Below are 16,143 nucleotides of genomic sequence, written 5' to 3' on the forward strand. Positions count from 1 at the left end.
AACATTTTAGAGGAAACAAATCGTATTTGTTGAAAAAAGGCAAATGTCAGTCCCCAACGATTAAAAGGTTCTTTTTGTTTTTTTCCTCTCTTTCCTCTCTCTCCATTAGAAAAGCATTATCTGGAAGGTTTGTGCATTTCTAAGCTTCTTTTTTCTACTGAGTAAACGTATGAGATTTTTGCCTGGATAACTGAGCAGCAGACATTGGTTTGCCCATTTCTTGTCAGTTTTATTAGTTTTCATACTGTTGTCAATAAACTTTTTTTACGCTCTCATTTTAGCAGCATAAACAAGCATTACTTTGTCATTTAAATGTTTTTGGTCTATCAGAGCATTGAAGCTCTATGTGCATGATACATTTAACTATGAGCCATTGTCCAAGATACAAGAAAAGTCAGAAAATAGTGTGGATCAGTCTTTCAGAAGGCTTCATGTGTATGTTTTATCATTTAGCAACCCATCAGCAGTAGAGGACAGAATCTTGCTGGGTTACACAGTCTCGACGCATCTGAAAAATCAGATCTTTGAAATGTCCCCCAGTGACGGGTGGATGTGTGGTTGAACATGTTAAAAATATGCATGTGTTTCAGCTTTTTTCAATGAGCAATGCTAAAACTAAAATTACAGTGCCATACAAAAACTGTGAGCTGAATGTAGTTTTTATAGTCAGAACATTAAGTTTTGCATCTCATGTTCTGTTCCTCATCACTTAGCCTCCAGCGATGTACCATGTTCAGGTTCCACATATGACCATGAGCCAGACCAAGCCCTACAGACCAGGTAAAGGTGAGAATGCTTCTCTCTCAGAGTGCATGCTTTTAAAGGTGCTTTCTGTTGTCCTGCCTGTCAAAGCCAATACACCTTAACTACGCCAACAATGAAGTTGAAAAAAATGGCTTCAAAGATTTTTGATTGTCCAGCCAAATGTGGATTATAAAATAGTCACAATCTGTTTTCTCTGAATCAGAGCATAGTTGAGCCAGTCCCGTCTGTCAAAGGACAGGTCATAGTCTGATTTGGTCATAATTTTGACAACATTTGTAGTTACAGCGTTTTGTCGTTGCAGGGCAGTGTTGGTTAAGGCTAATTATTTTTGTTCTTGCCATTAATTACTGCACTTGCTACAAAATGTGTTTTGGTCTGTAATTTTGTGTATTGCTTTAGTTCATCCTGTGCTGTTAGTAAATGTGCCAAATGATAAGTTTTTTTTGAGTTGTGAGATTAGATGAATTAACAGAGAGCATCTTGCCCATTGCTTTCTCTCTTCTTTTATTGTATTCACTTGCAGTACCGAACATGCCCCAGCAAAGACCAGACCAGCATCACCCACCTGGCACGTCTACAATGATGCATCCAGCGACGGCTGCCGGGCCGCCTATTGTGGCACCAAACCCAGCATACTCTGCCCAGTACTTTACTTGTAGCCCCCAGCAGTTTGCTAGTCAACCTCTGGTACAACAAATGCCGCACTATCAGTCCCAGGTACTGTGACATGAGAAGGCATGTTTTATAACACATTATACACAAATTCATTCCACTCTAATTTAAAACAACAACAACAAAAATGTAAATAACAAATGATAAAATATTGGGCCTCATTCATGAAACACGAGCAGAACAAATTTTTGTATAAATCGTATGTAAAGTTTACAAAATTTACAACTCAAGTGTAAATCATGCGGAAGACGTCCGAATGGTTTTTCTTTCAGACAAGCTGCTATGACTACATTCTGATAAAAGTGAGATGAAATAATGAAAAAAACTAAGAACTATATGAGTGAAATTAACCTTAAATTAAAAAAAAAATCGGTTTGCTGTTTTCTTTTAAAACGTATACTTTATTAAAAGTGTTTCTATGATGCTTGCATTTATTTCTTCAAAGTATAGTTTATTCTCAACTCTGCTTCGTAAATTTTAGGCTATATAGTTTTTCCAGCAGAAGTACCTAGCATATGGCGAAAAGGTTGTGGTGAGACCCAGTTTGCGTTTTATTTTCTTGAAAAACTGAATGCCCTCTAACATGACACATTTGACAGTTTCTTCATTTGATATGAGCTTCATTATTCAGTGTAGGCATTGATAAAACACGTTCAGTTGAAAACATATGATCAGTGCTAATGCTGTTAAATCCATACATTAACCCATTGTGGGCAACTGCATGTACAGTACAACAACAACAAAAAAGCCCCGCACACTGTCGTTTAGCAATGCAAATCTTTATTAGTTTACATTTCGGTCAAGGACCTTCTTCTGGCATTCTTTTTATTTTTCTGAAGAGTCTTCCAGTTGCAAGGGAAGTATATCGCTGTTACCATCATGATTTACCTGATAAGTCCAATGATTCTGGTGATGGGCTCAAGAGAACCAGAATGTTAATGGTGGAGGACATCCTCCTGCCAGCATGAACTGAACTTTTTTTTTTACACTAAAGCTTCATGTCAAACCATGTCAGACCTCTTGGATTGTTTGATTCACAAAAGAACCTCCTATGACAGCAAAAACGTGATGACATTAAGTTCCTCACTTTCTTTGAGAATGGTGTTTGCGAAATCAAAATTTTACAATTACAATGCACTTAAAACATTTTAGTACTATTCTGCATAGATGTTAAAAGCCTCCTTTTCTCATTAACTATCAAGTCTGGTGCCTTCCTTATATGGTGTTTTCATAAGATAATTGTGAATGAACGAGCATGTGTGCCCCATTTACAAATGTTTTGGAATTAACATAAAAGCGTTTTACTAACAAATCTGTGGTGTACGCTGTGTTTGTGAATCTGGAGAAATGTTTTCGGGAAGATCCATTTTACATGCAAATTGCTCCCAATCTACTCATATTTATGAAAGTGTCATGAATGAGGCCCATTCACTGTAGATGAAAAAACATAAACTGTGAGATTCTGGGAAAATTGTTATTACAAACTCAAAAACTGGTCAAGTCATTCACTGTAAAAAATGGGGTCTTGAAAAATGTGTTGAAAAAATTCCAACATATCTTAACAATGGAGGAAATATTTCACATCTTTAAATACATTCTGCTTAAAACATTGTAATGGCTTGTTTGCAATGCATACTTTGTATATAATTAAAAGGAGTGGCATTGTGCAGGTAATTCTTGAATCGACTGGAGAACTATTGGACAGATAATATTTCTGAATTAACTCTAGGATTTTAACATGAAAAGTGTAAGCCATACAGTAAATGCTATCTTGGGTTCTCATGTTTTAGGCCCAGCATATGTTTAGTCAAGTGATTCAGGGCGGTGCGAGGATGATCACCTCTCCTGCCCACGCTCAGCCCAGCCTGGTCTCTTCCTCCACCACTCAGTATGGTGAGCAGACGCATACAATGTATGGTAAGAACTCTCCCTGCACAATAACAAGACTTTTTATTGTGCCCAGTGGATCAGATCATGTCTTTGTACCATTTCACTCTTGCTTTCTATTCAAGATTTTTTTCAAAATTGTCAAATTTCAAAACTGTACTTCTGTATTTAGACTACAAACTATCTATATTCTATTCTTTATTTTTTTCACCTCAGGGCTCCAGACTAAAAAAATGATTAAGGAGCCAAATGGCTGTTTTTAGTCACTAAATCACAGAATTGCTTGATTTAGATTGCTGTTTAGAAACAAGATAGAAAGCAGAAGAAAAGGAAGACAGATGATAACCCATTAATCTGAGGTTTAATATAGTATTATACAGTATAGTATAGTAGTATAAAGTTGAGAAAATAAGTTTGCATTACCTTTTGCTTCAAATGTTCACACCCCTTTCATAATGTATACAAATATGACACAAAAGATTTTTATTTAATACTGCTCTTCACAATCTACATTACAGATAATTACATAAAGTATAGTGTGCAAATAGTAGTTTGTTGTCTTCTTGAGCATCAATGAATGTGTGCACTTTGTGTAATAGTTGTGAACAAGTCCCTCAATTGTCCTAAGTGTCAAAAGCTTATATACATATAGTATATAAATTGTTTTACAATATTGCCTTAGTCTTTTACTGTTACCGGATGGCCCAGACACAGGGACTACAAGCATGCAAATTGAATGAAATCCCAGATGCAGTTTATTTTGCTGCTCCAATCCCAATCAATAATTACCAGAAGGACAAAAAAGGTGGTACACAATACAGGACTTTTAATTATAAAGAAGCCCGAAATACACATGGGACACTTATTTTGAAAGGTCTGCACACCCAGTTGTGAACACACTGACGGCTGATTCGCTGAGAAAGTAACTCTGATTCAAACTGCTAACCTGAGCTCCTGAATTCGAACTCAGTTTATTTCGGGTGATTCATGAAAAAGATCCGGTTCAAAAGAGCCATTTGGTCACGACTCTCTCGCGCTGGATTTGTTGTTGTTGCGTGCGGTGCAGCGAGCTCATCACAACAGAACGAGTGAAAAGCGGTGCGAGACACACTGGTGCTCTATAGATGTATTCAGTAACTCACAAGATAATATCTGATGAATCCGCATATGAACGCACACAACCCGACTGTCACCAATGGCGACTAGATTTTAAATTATAGTCGCAATAAATTATTTTTGGCTGCATTTGCGACCATTTTAGTCGCAGTCTGGAGCCCTGCACCTTCATTACATTTAATTATCAAAAAAAGCATACTGAAGTATATATGTCTGTTCTAAAAATGTTCTGTTTTGAGTTTTTTTTTTTTTATATATAGATTGCCTTGAAAAATCCTTCTAATTCACTCTTGCATTTGTTTTCATTTAAATAAATAGTTCACCCAAAAATTTAAATTCTCTCATCATTTACTCACCCTTTTGCCATCCCAAATGTGCATGACTTTCTTTCTTCAGCAGAACACAAATGAAGATTTTTAGAAGAATTTCTCAGCTCTTTTGGTCCATACAATGCTAGTGAAGAGGTGCAAAAATTTTGAAGATCCAAAAATCACAGACAGTCAACACAAAAATTCAGTGTCTCCAGAAGTGATATGATAGGTGTGAGTGAGAAACCGATCAATATTTAAGTCAATTTTTACTATAAATTCTCTTCACTGCTCAGTCAAGCTGCACTTTCACTTTCTTCTTTTGGTGTTTCACACTCTGCATGCATACGCCCCCTGCTGGACAGGGAGAAGAATTTCAAGCAAAAATTGACTTAAATATTGCAGTTTCTCACCCACATCTATCATATCACTTCTGAAGATATGGATTAAAACACTGGAGTCATATGGATTATTTTTATGCTGCCTTCATGTGATTTTTTTTTTTTTTTTTTTTGTGAGTGTTCAAATTTTGGCACCCATTCACTTACATTGCAAGGACCTACAGAGCTGAAAAACTGTATTCTTCTAAAAATCTTAATTTGTGTGCTGCAGAAGAAAGTAAGTCATGCAGATCTGGGATGGCATGAGGGTGAGTAAATAATGAGAAGTTTCATTTTTGGGTGAACTATTCCTTAAACATTCACTTTCACAAAGTTTTTGATGAAGAAACCCCTAGTTTTACCACATGTCGTAACTGCTGGTTCTCTCTGTGTTTCAGTGTCACCAACCCCCATTCCTCAGCAATTTCCCCACTCAAGCGCCACCATGCACCACCATCCACAGCACCCTCAGCCCTCTGCCACCCCAACAGGACAACCTCAACAGGGTACCCAGCACGGAGGCAGCCACCCGACTCCCAGCCCTGTTCAGCATCCCCAGCACCAGGCGGCCGCTGCTGCAGCAGCCCAGTCCATGCACCTGGCCAACCAACAACAGCAGCAGATGTTTTCTGGCCTGGCTCACACACCGCCCTCTATGACCCCCGGCCCCAACCCTCAGTCCCCTCAAGCCAGCTTCCCCTCTGCCCAGCAGGCTGTATACATCCACCCCCAGCAGGTTCAGCATGGATACAACCCTAACCACATGGCTCATGTGCAGCAGGTGAGTGCTTAATTGATTCTGGAATGACAATTACAGAAATACTTAGGAATTTAAGTATGTATAGAAATGCAATATATACTTAGAGTGAATGAGATGAAGTATTTCTTTCTCCTCTAAAGGCCCACATGCAGTCAGGGATGGTGCCTCCACATCATGGCACTACCTCCCACCCCCCCACCATGATGTTGATGGCGACACAGGCACCTGCTGGCCACCAGCCGGCGCTGCCCCAGGGCACTCTTAACCACATCCCAGTGTCCTCAGCCACACACTACTCCTATACTCTCACCCCTGGTAAATGGTCCATCTCAGCTAAATCAAACATGCTGTGAATGTTAAAGAAATTTACTTTTCTGACCATGTTCTGCTTTGTTTTAACAGTGAAAGTGGTCTATTTTGCAAGGCTTGGCATTAGTTCCCCTGGTTTATCAAGTTTATGATGTGAACCTTTTGTTTGTTTGTTTGTTTGTTTAGTGCAAGCTCACCATCAGCAGCAGCTGTAGAGGAAAAAGATCAGAGTGGAGTGGCTCCTGATCCTTGCTGAACCATCTGGCCCCGCCCACCACCTTCTGGCCAACCAATCTTTATCTTTTTCTAAACACCCCGAATACAACCACTGGCCACGAGAACCTCAATCATGCTGTTCAACTGCTACCAACCACCAGAGATTGAGAAACGCTAACAGGCAAAGATGTGGCAAACTGTGTCTTTTAAAAAAGTTTTAACGAGGAATCATTTTCCACATGTTTCAGTTACAATAGAACTGTTGCAGTGGGTCCTAACAATAACAAAAAGCCCAGATGAGTGAAAAAACTGTGCATAAATAACTGGAACATTTCGTCTGCATCTTCTAAGTTAATGATAATTCTTCCGTATATTGACAGTATTAACATTACTGTTAAATGCTGCTGCTATACCTGTGCTCAAGACCTTGGGGTAAATCAACACAGACAAAATGAAATGGTTCTAAACAAACTAAACACGTGAGAAACTTCCATTTAATAAAGATGTTTGGCCCAAAAATAAAAATGCAGATAAATTATTTATTAATTTAATCTGATGGCAAAACCCCATTAGACTTGGCCGTTGTAAAACTGTTAAGTTAAAATAACTTTTACTTTGTAGATAATATAAATGAATTTAAAAATAAAAACAGAAAAAAAAAGTTTTAAAAACTTAACACGTCTTGATTGTTTTTATTCTTGTGTTGTTCTTTTGTTACTTCACTTAACAAAATTCATGTAGTGCCATTGTAAATTATAGTTTTAACTGTGAATGAACAAGATCAATTGCTATTGGTCATCTTCTGGTTATTTTAATGGTGTGTGCATGCCATGCTTTTGATGAAGAAAGAAACTCAGATACATCTTGGATGGCCTGAGGGTGAGTAAATTATAAGCAAATTTTCATTTTTGGGTGAACTATTCCTTTAAGTACAACCTGAGACTGCTGTGGCACGTCAGAGGATCTCAAGAAACGTCAGCTTGCAGTTACACTCCAGACCGCCAGGAGACGCGCTGAACTCGTGCGTCTTTAGTGATAGGAACGTCTGAATACGATGTTCTTCCGGTTTGAATGGAATGGCTGCTTGAAATCACACGGTACAGAAAAATTTGCAGAAATATCTAAAAAAAAATAGGGAACAAACTGGTTTGAATACATGGGTAAATTAAACGTCGTTATCCTGCGATATCTTTCCAGAGATTACTTTCGGGTCATAACAGCGGTACGTATACATTTTAAATAACCAATAACACTGTTTACAGTGACTTTTTTTTCATTAACCAGTCCATCAGTCTGTTTATAACCATCCTACAAGCTGAAGATAGTGGCAGCGTCTGTATAAAAATAGAAGATTCACCCTTTCACTGGATGCATGTTAAACTGTCAAATGTATCATGTAAAATAGCATACTAATATTCATTTAATTTTTTTAATAACAATCGTTTGATTCTTGTTGTCAACTATTTTAAAGAATATGATTGTGAGCCGTTACATTTCACTTCGCTTAGTGGGAACATTTGTTACTTTAAACTTGCTCCATAACTTGCTTGGTTTTATGCAGTTGTGTGTGTAATCTAATCGTGTCATGACAAACAAAATTGATTACTGTAATCGAATTACTTTTTACTACTAAAATAGTGTAGTGCGTTACATTTTAAATTCTTGTAATCAGATTACATTTTCACGATTAGTCGATTAAATTTGATTACATGGGTTACGCATATTTTTTTTAGATTAAAGGAATGTTCCGGGTTCAATACAATGGAAGTGAATGGGGGGCCAATTTTGAATGTTAAAATACTCACTGTTTCAAAAGTATAGACACAAGACATAAAGGATATCAGTGTAAACATATTTTTAGTTTGATAAAATCACTTACTAACTTTTTCTGTGTACATTTATAGCCAATTTTACAGTGTCATTGCCATGACGATGTAATGTCAACAAACCCTTCAATGCTAAAATGACTAAAAATTACAATTTAAAAAATGTACATCTCAAGTAATACATGTTTTAACAGAAGAATGAATGCAAGTGCTTTTGTAAAATTATAAGCTTCACATTTCTGTTTAAACCCCTTCAAAAATTGGCCACATTCACGTTCATTTCAAGTTCCTCACTGTAACCTCCAATTTTGCTTTTTTTTTTTTTTTCTTTTTTTTAAGAAAAGGAGGGACGAGTCAAAAGTGTTTTTTGTGGTAATCAACATTATGCCACAAATGCTGTCGATTGAGCTTAACTTGTACTGAACCCGGAACATTCCTTTAAATTCTATACGTAGAACACATTTAAAACACGAATTATGTTCATATGTACGTGTGTTTGCGTTTTATGACAGCTGAAGGGCGATCAACCCCTAACCAATCAATAAACAAGGAGGAAATATAGATGTTATTATAAATTCGTTGAGCGGAAAATGTATTATTATTTTTTAATTTATTTTTAAAGAAGCTTAAAGGTTCACTCAGTAATTGTTTTCCTCATTTAAAAAGTTCTAAAGAAATTAATATGAAACATAATATGTATAAAATCATGAGCACACATGTAGGCCTGCAGTGGTACTCAAAATTCACGGTTCGGTACGTACATTGGTTTTGGGGTCACGGTTCAGTACGGTTTCGGTACAGCAGGGAAAACAGAATCTTTATATTATTTATTTTGAAAACACAGCGGCTGTTGGACAACAGTTCTTATTGTGAAGGTAAACATGTCTGCGAAAATTACACTACAAAACTAAGGAGTCTCTTATATGCACATTGTAAAAAAAAAAAAAAAAAAAATGCAATTATAGGCTAATAATTGTAACATAATTAAGACATAAGCAGTGCAGATTTCTGTCTTTGGCCTTTCAGCTCACCATTTGTACTTACTCCGTTTTCAAGTTTATTTATTTATTTATTTATTTATTTTTTCAGGAAAATTAGAATATCCACATTATCAGAGGAGAGGGCGGATCTGTTGCATTGACAATGTTCCCTGCTGTTGAAATATTACTCCTATGGCCAGGGCCACTGATAAGAGGGGACAACTGGACTTTTGCGCTGGCCGGACTGGAGGGGGGGCCCACAGAAAGGCTTTTCCATACTGTAGAGCGCATCCAAATACGGTCAGCGGGAGACGTGATTGTAAACACGGATACAGTGCCCCACAACGAAAGCCGCCGGCAGCGCACGTTCACATTGATGGAATAACTTAACTGTGAACGTGGTTTGTGTTTTTCGTTATATTGTTTTAATATTGCTTTCACGCATGCTAAAATATGTAATCATTTGCGTGACTGCGTGTACCATACCAAAGGCCCTGTATCCGTTCGGTTCAGCGCGGATACCTGTACCGTTGCAGTCCTGCTTGCATGAGATGAAGACTCAAGTCATCAGTAACCTAATAAAAATGTTTTATTCTACATTGGGCAGGGGTGCCTCATGGGGGTTGCCATGTAAGCATCACATGATCAGCTGATTACTACTTGCATAATCTCAGTAACTGCCCTGATATTGGACACTTGTTCATGGAATTAATAATAGTTTACTGTGCATAGTGAATTTCTACAATGGCATTGGTAACAGAAAATTACTGTTTGAATGATGCGGCATCCAGGCCACTAGGTGTCACTGTAGGCCACATCGACATGCTTCAAAACATTACTGAGTGCACCTTTAAATGTATCAGTAATGTGATTTTATATATATATATATATATATATATGATGATGATGTGATTGGTAAAGTGTGTAATTTAATTACAGTTTTAAAGTAGTAATTATTATTTTGTAGTGAATTATTTATTTATTTTTTCAACATTGGTTATGTCAACCCACCCTAAAAGGCCCAGTTATGATTCACTAACCTTCTAACCAAGTTTCCATTGCATCATTATTTTAAAAAATTTCTTGGGGAAACATAGGTGGAAATTGGCATGAAGAATCACGAAATTGTCCCAGTTAGTCTCATTTCATCCATTGCCAGTCTGAAACATGGAGGGTGCAACAAAGTTTTGAGGGAGTTGGTCAAACAAACTTCTGGCATATGAACGCAGTAAAAGTAAGAATTACACATGTTCCATAACTGTGTCATCATGTACCAGTTTCATGTGTGTATATTTGTGGATCAGTGCAGCTTTGATCCATTTTGGTGTCTCATCTCTATAGCTGTGTAAGGATATCACCTGAATTTCGGTGGCTATGATTACCTGGCATTAAGATGTTATGCTGTCTTCTTTGAAACCAAATGGGAGATGGCAAGAGTCAGGTCAGGATGATCATCTTCTACACTGAAAATAAATTGGAGTGGGGTTTACTTAAAAAACAAACAATTTCCACACAGAAATTACTAATAAATTTAAAAGTCCATATTTTCAAGTAAAGGCGACACTCAATTTTTGGTGGCTTTATTTAAAGATTCTCAAGTAAATTTACTTTTCAATACTCTTTCAAGTAAATTGTAGTATTTATTTGTCAATTTTACTCAAGCAATGTAGCACAGAATTAAGCCATGCTTTTAAAAGTATACTAGCATTACAATGCTTTTTTTTTAACATACTTAATCATGTACCACATTACACAGGGAGGCTTTCCATAGAGAAGGTTAATGCATGCTATGTAATCTATTTAGATTTGAATCAATTTTAATTACTAAAGATAGAAACAAGATTCAGAGCTTCGCACACAGACCTGAACACTTGGTGCACGAAACACGATGACGGTACCAGTCAACAGAAATTTATAATTTTGAGTAGAAAATGAACTTAAATTAATATTTTGGGTTCAGTATAAGTTAAGCTCAATCGACAGCATTTGTGGCATAATTACCACCAAAAATTATTTTGACTCGTCCGTCCTTTTCTTTAAAAAAGCAAAAATCTGGGTTACAGTGAGGCACTTACAATGAAAGTGAATGGGGGCCAATTTTTCGAGGGTTTAAATGCAAAAATTTTAAACTAATAATTTTATTGAAAAAAGCACTTACATTTTATTATTCTGTTAAATGTGGTGTATTGTTTTAGTTGTTAAAATCGTTGTTATTACAGCCATTTTAGGGTTTACAATGTTATGTCGTCATGGCAACAGAGTTGTAAAAATTTATGTAACTCCACATAGAAAAGTTTAGTATGTGATTTTAGCACACTAAAATCATATTAACTACACACATATTGTTTACATCTTGTGGCTATACTTTTGAAACAGTATTTTAACGTTTATGGATTGGCCCCATTTACTTCCATTGTAAATGCCTCACTATAACCTTGATCAGTGTTTCCCAACCTTTTTTCTGCCACGGCACACTTTTTACAACTAAAAAAATTCTACGGCACACCACTATCCCATATAGGCTAACCATCGTCAATATTTTTCCTTTGCAAGAACTTGTCCATGTTTTCTGTCCATCTTAGTAGCATGTTTACTTTTAATGTTTGAAATTTGGCTATGCAAAAAAAAAAAAAAGTCACAAAGGTAGGCTATGCTCTGTGAGGTCACAGGTGGCAAGAGCGCTAAATGGGTAATGAAAAAACAACAAATTTGCTTCTTTTCTAATTTGTAGATTTGTTCGTGCAATGCCACAACAAATTACAGGGATGCAAACTTAAATTACAGGTAAGACAATCACTGGTCCACAAACATTTTTTCTGGGGATATTTGTTTTAAAGAATAAGCTAAAAGCACCAATTCCAGCTGTTTTAGTGATTCAAGTTTATTCAAGTTTACAATTGTGCAGAATTAGCTGCAAAATAAAGAGTATTTTGGTGAGGCTTGCTTCTGTTTCACAAACTGTTTCAGTTATATTTACTGATTAGTTCAGTGACCCCTTCAGGAAATGTCACTAGGTGGCGACAAATGAGCGTCTTATGTGCTATGAGTGAGTCAGTGAATCATTTTGAGTCGTACATGACCGAAATCTACCAAGAGACTTTATAGTGTTCAAGCATTAAAAGAACAAAGCAGATCTATAGTCTTCATTCTGAGCATTATTCTTCATCCAAAAAGACAACAATAATAGTCTAATAATAATGAGTTTCAATAACGTCCTTACCTTCTCCTTTATTAAAACTTGCATGGCTACAAATCTATTGACTTCAGTATAAGAATTATAAACACATGCAGATCTACGGTATCATTTTCCTACAGATTTAAACTGCTGAGCATGGCTTTTATCAGAAAGTCATTATTGAGTTTCAATAATGTTTTTTCATCATTGTAAAGCGCATTGTCCTCCACATGAGGGGCGATTTTACGAGTAAAAAAACGGGAGGTGTGCACAATAAACACTGAAAACGTGTATTTGGAAGAGAGAGAGAAAAGCTTGCTGTTGCTTTGATAGCAGAAAGTAATAAAAGGACTCGTTTATGTTTAGGTCTAAGTGTTTTCTTGGTGAATTTAAATTAGTTCAATAACTGGGGTCTCTGATATTCGTAAACAATAAGGTAATATTTAATTAAAATTAATTATGAGACATTCAATGTCTCTTCACAAATTTGGACAGTTTTTAAATATTTCTTGTTGCTTAGTACTCTCAAATTATTGGTGAAGCAAAAACGTGTGTGTGAAAAACACTTTGGTGTAAAGTGCCGTCACTTCACAGACTTCAGTGTATTCTGCAGCGCTGATGCGAGTCATGTGAAAGACCCTTAACTTGTATAAATATCAGTCACTTTTGCACATTAATCATTGATCTTCACAATCACAAAAGTGACCGATTATGGTTTCAAAACGGCGAATTTCTCAGAAAGGTGAGGAGTTTGGATCCCTGAATTTTTTTTTTTTTTTTTTTTTTCATGTATTTATTTATTTTGTGGAATTTGATAATTTTCCACGAAACACCTGATAATCTTTCACAGTGGTTGGGAAACACTGACCTAGATGACTAGGGGTGTAATGATTCACTCGTTTTCTACTGAAATAAAGTGATTTAATTGTGAGGAAACTTCTGTTTTTATATATAAGATAAAATAATGCCATTTTGGTGTGTAGAAAACATTTAAATTGAAGTCATCAATATGATTGCTTTTCTCTTTTCTTTGAAACTGAATGTAGTCAGTTAATTTAATGTTGTAATATTTGGATTAGTTTATTGATTCAGGGTCCCCACGGTCATGGAAAACCTGGAAATATCATGTAATTTTAAAACTGTGATTTGGAAAAACAATTTTAAAATATGGAATACTTTTCTAGCTATGTTCAGCTCTGAAATATTTTATTGGCACATTGTAAACTTGTGCTATTATTGTATTACAAGTAGCCTGTCAAAAACAGGTACAGGTACTTTGATCAGGATGTCAAGTGTGTTTGAGATTTTTTCTGCAAAAGATTGAGTTATGAAAGTGAACTCTATCCAACATTCAAAGATATCAGGTAATTTTTTTTTTTTTAAGTTTAAGGTGATGTCTAAAAGGGGTTTAAAGCTGAAGTGTGTCGTTTCTGCGCTGCTAGAATTGCAAAAATAATGACCTTTTCAAACAGGTTTCCCGAATACTCTCAATCTTCCATTGGTTGGACTCAAAGATTATCTTGCCCCAAACTCGCACCATTGGACCATGTTGTTATGTTGGGCTAGTCGGGTTACCAAAACAAACAGAGCAATGTTTTGATAGTGCTACAGTTTTGAAGTATTTTAATGTCAAAAAAATTACATCAACTTTACGTAACCTTGCTTCATTATAATGTAATGTGCGTAGTCTAAATATTATTGTGGTCTATGATTGTAGATGCCGATCTAAGTTACATTTTGTGTTCCTCTAAATAGGAAATCATGTTCTCTGGATGTGGAGATCTCAGCCAGTGGCTACACCAAAAAGCTTCAACAGGATGACCGTTTGCTCCACCATGAAGGTCCAGAGGGTGAGGAGAGACTCAGTGGAGATGAAGACGATGACATTCCAGAATCAGCAGATGAAACATTACAGCTGACCTCAGAGGATGCTATCAGGATAAGAAACATGCCATGTAGAAAGAAGGTCTGAAAATTAGGAAGGAGACCCCATCAGAAGACAACGACGTCGAGGAACGTGAAGGAGCTGAATGTGAAAGCAAGATCCCCTCAGAGGACATTCAACACGAAACAGTTTCTGACATTTCCAAGGACTTGAGGAGGGATGAGGATGATGAAATAGAGGATGAGTGTCCTGATTTGGTCGACCTGTCCACGTGCAACAAAGAGTTCAGCCCTTTCAGGTGAAGAAAAAAATAAAAATAATAATTTTATGACATGCTGTGTTTTGACGCGGCACTAACTTCAATTTCTTCAATTACAATTAAATAAATGTTATTTTAACTGTTCAGATTGTGGCTAATGCACTTAAAAAAAATGTAAACAAATTTTGCTAAACAGGCTGATTTTATTATTTGCATTCAGCGTTTTTCCCCCTGCAGTGCGCAACCCTATTAGAAAAGACAGAGGATCCATGCTCCGTCTAGGTAGCTGAATTCAAGCATTGAAGCTAGAACATTTAACAAGTTAGAACAAGCCTATCAAAATGCTTACAGATCTCTTCTGTAACAACTTCATTTTAAGAAATGTGACCATAAAGAATGGTGCTTTAATTAAAATCCATGTTGTTTAAAAAAGTCTTTGAGTTAATCTTACACCTAATGCTATCAGACATGTAATCCAGCAGAGATCAAGTCACCCCAGAGAAGAGCAGAGAACAACTAGTGAAACATCCATTGGAAGTGTTGGCAGTTGTTCCACCATTCCACCAGTGAGTACAACCCTTCGAAGGGTTTATGTGTCACATATGATGCTGATTGCATATATAAATAGTTCATGATTTTGCCTACAAAAAGGTAAATAAATAAATATAACTTGCATCACAAAGTCTCACAGCAGGTTTCAAATGATTTAATTTAGGTATGTTTTGAAGTTTCTGAGTGACCTTTTGAACCATTTGGCTGTTCCCCACTGCAGGAGATCATCAGGCAGAAAGTGAGGAGATGGCTCACCAAGCAGCAGAACGCTGCTCAGAGACAACGTTTGCAGAAGGGTGAGGCCAATCTGGTGACCAGGGGAGAGGCGAGAAAATCAAATCAACATCAAAAGCAGTTTGGATGCAGCTCAGTTCTGGGGCTGAGAATGGCATAGAAATTTTTAAAAAGAAATCAACTCTGGACTTCTGAAATGTTTCTTTGACACTTGTGTTATGTTTCTGTGTATGGAATTAATAAAACTATTGCAAAAACAATGAGCCTGGAAGCTGAGTTGTCTTTGTCATGACTAATTTTATGGTTTGAAATAAGCATTTTGTAGGCTCTGGCATTCTTTCTCTGATTAGTCCTTCATTTACTTTTATCTGCCCTGGTTTTATCATTGAAATGACGAATTACCCATAAATTGCATCAAATGTTTTTGTTATACAGGACTTTAAAAGAATAGTTCACCCAAAAATGAAAATTCTCTCATGATTTACTCACCCTCATGTCATCCCAGATGTGTATGACTTTCATTCTTCTGCTGAACACAAAGATTTTTAGAAGAATATTTCAGCTCTGTAGGTCCTCACAATGCAAGATAATGGGTGCCAACATTTTTAAGCTACAAAAAGGTACCATAATATGTTTATAAGACTCCATTGGTTAAATCCATGTCTTTAGAAGCTATATGATAGGTGTGAGTGAGAAACCATTTAAGTCCTTTTTTACTATAAATGTCAACTTTAACTTCCATATTCTTTGTGCATATCGCCACCTACTGGTTGGGACTGGTCAAATGTGGAAATTTAGAGTAAAAAAGGATTTAAATAT

The 16,143-nt window shown here is 36.4% G+C and overlaps 1 protein-coding gene and 1 pseudogene across 7 annotated transcripts in view; both read left to right on the forward strand.

Annotated features, from left to right (window-relative positions):
• Positions 1-7,089, forward strand: part of LOC127440153 (ataxin-2-like) — a 30,641-nt gene extending 23,552 nt beyond the window's left edge. For 4 of the 7 annotated variants that reach the window (XM_051696600.1, XM_051696595.1, XM_051696601.1 and 1 more), the window contains 7 exons: positions 110-127; positions 714-786; positions 1,289-1,482; positions 3,228-3,354; positions 5,527-5,909; positions 6,029-6,203; positions 6,384-7,089. In XM_051696600.1, the coding sequence (XP_051552560.1) occupies positions 110-127; positions 714-786; positions 1,289-1,482; positions 3,228-3,354; positions 5,527-5,909; positions 6,029-6,203; positions 6,384-6,412 (999 nt within the window). In that variant the 3' untranslated portion in view covers positions 6,413-7,089. The remainder of the gene's footprint in view (positions 1-109; positions 128-713; positions 787-1,288; positions 1,483-3,227; positions 3,355-5,526; positions 5,910-6,028; positions 6,204-6,383) is intronic. The other 3 variants (XM_051696596.1, XM_051696598.1, XM_051696597.1) reach the window with 3 other exon arrangements.
• Positions 7,090-7,490: 401 nt separating this feature from the next.
• Positions 7,491-15,511, forward strand: LOC127440162 (serine/threonine-protein kinase RIO2-like; annotated as a pseudogene).
• Positions 15,512-16,143: the final 632 nt, after the last annotated feature.

This window comes from Myxocyprinus asiaticus, chromosome 4 (genome assembly GCF_019703515.2).
Source record: "Myxocyprinus asiaticus isolate MX2 ecotype Aquarium Trade chromosome 4, UBuf_Myxa_2, whole genome shotgun sequence".
NCBI classification, from domain to species: Eukaryota; Metazoa; Chordata; class Actinopteri; order Cypriniformes; family Catostomidae; genus Myxocyprinus; species Myxocyprinus asiaticus.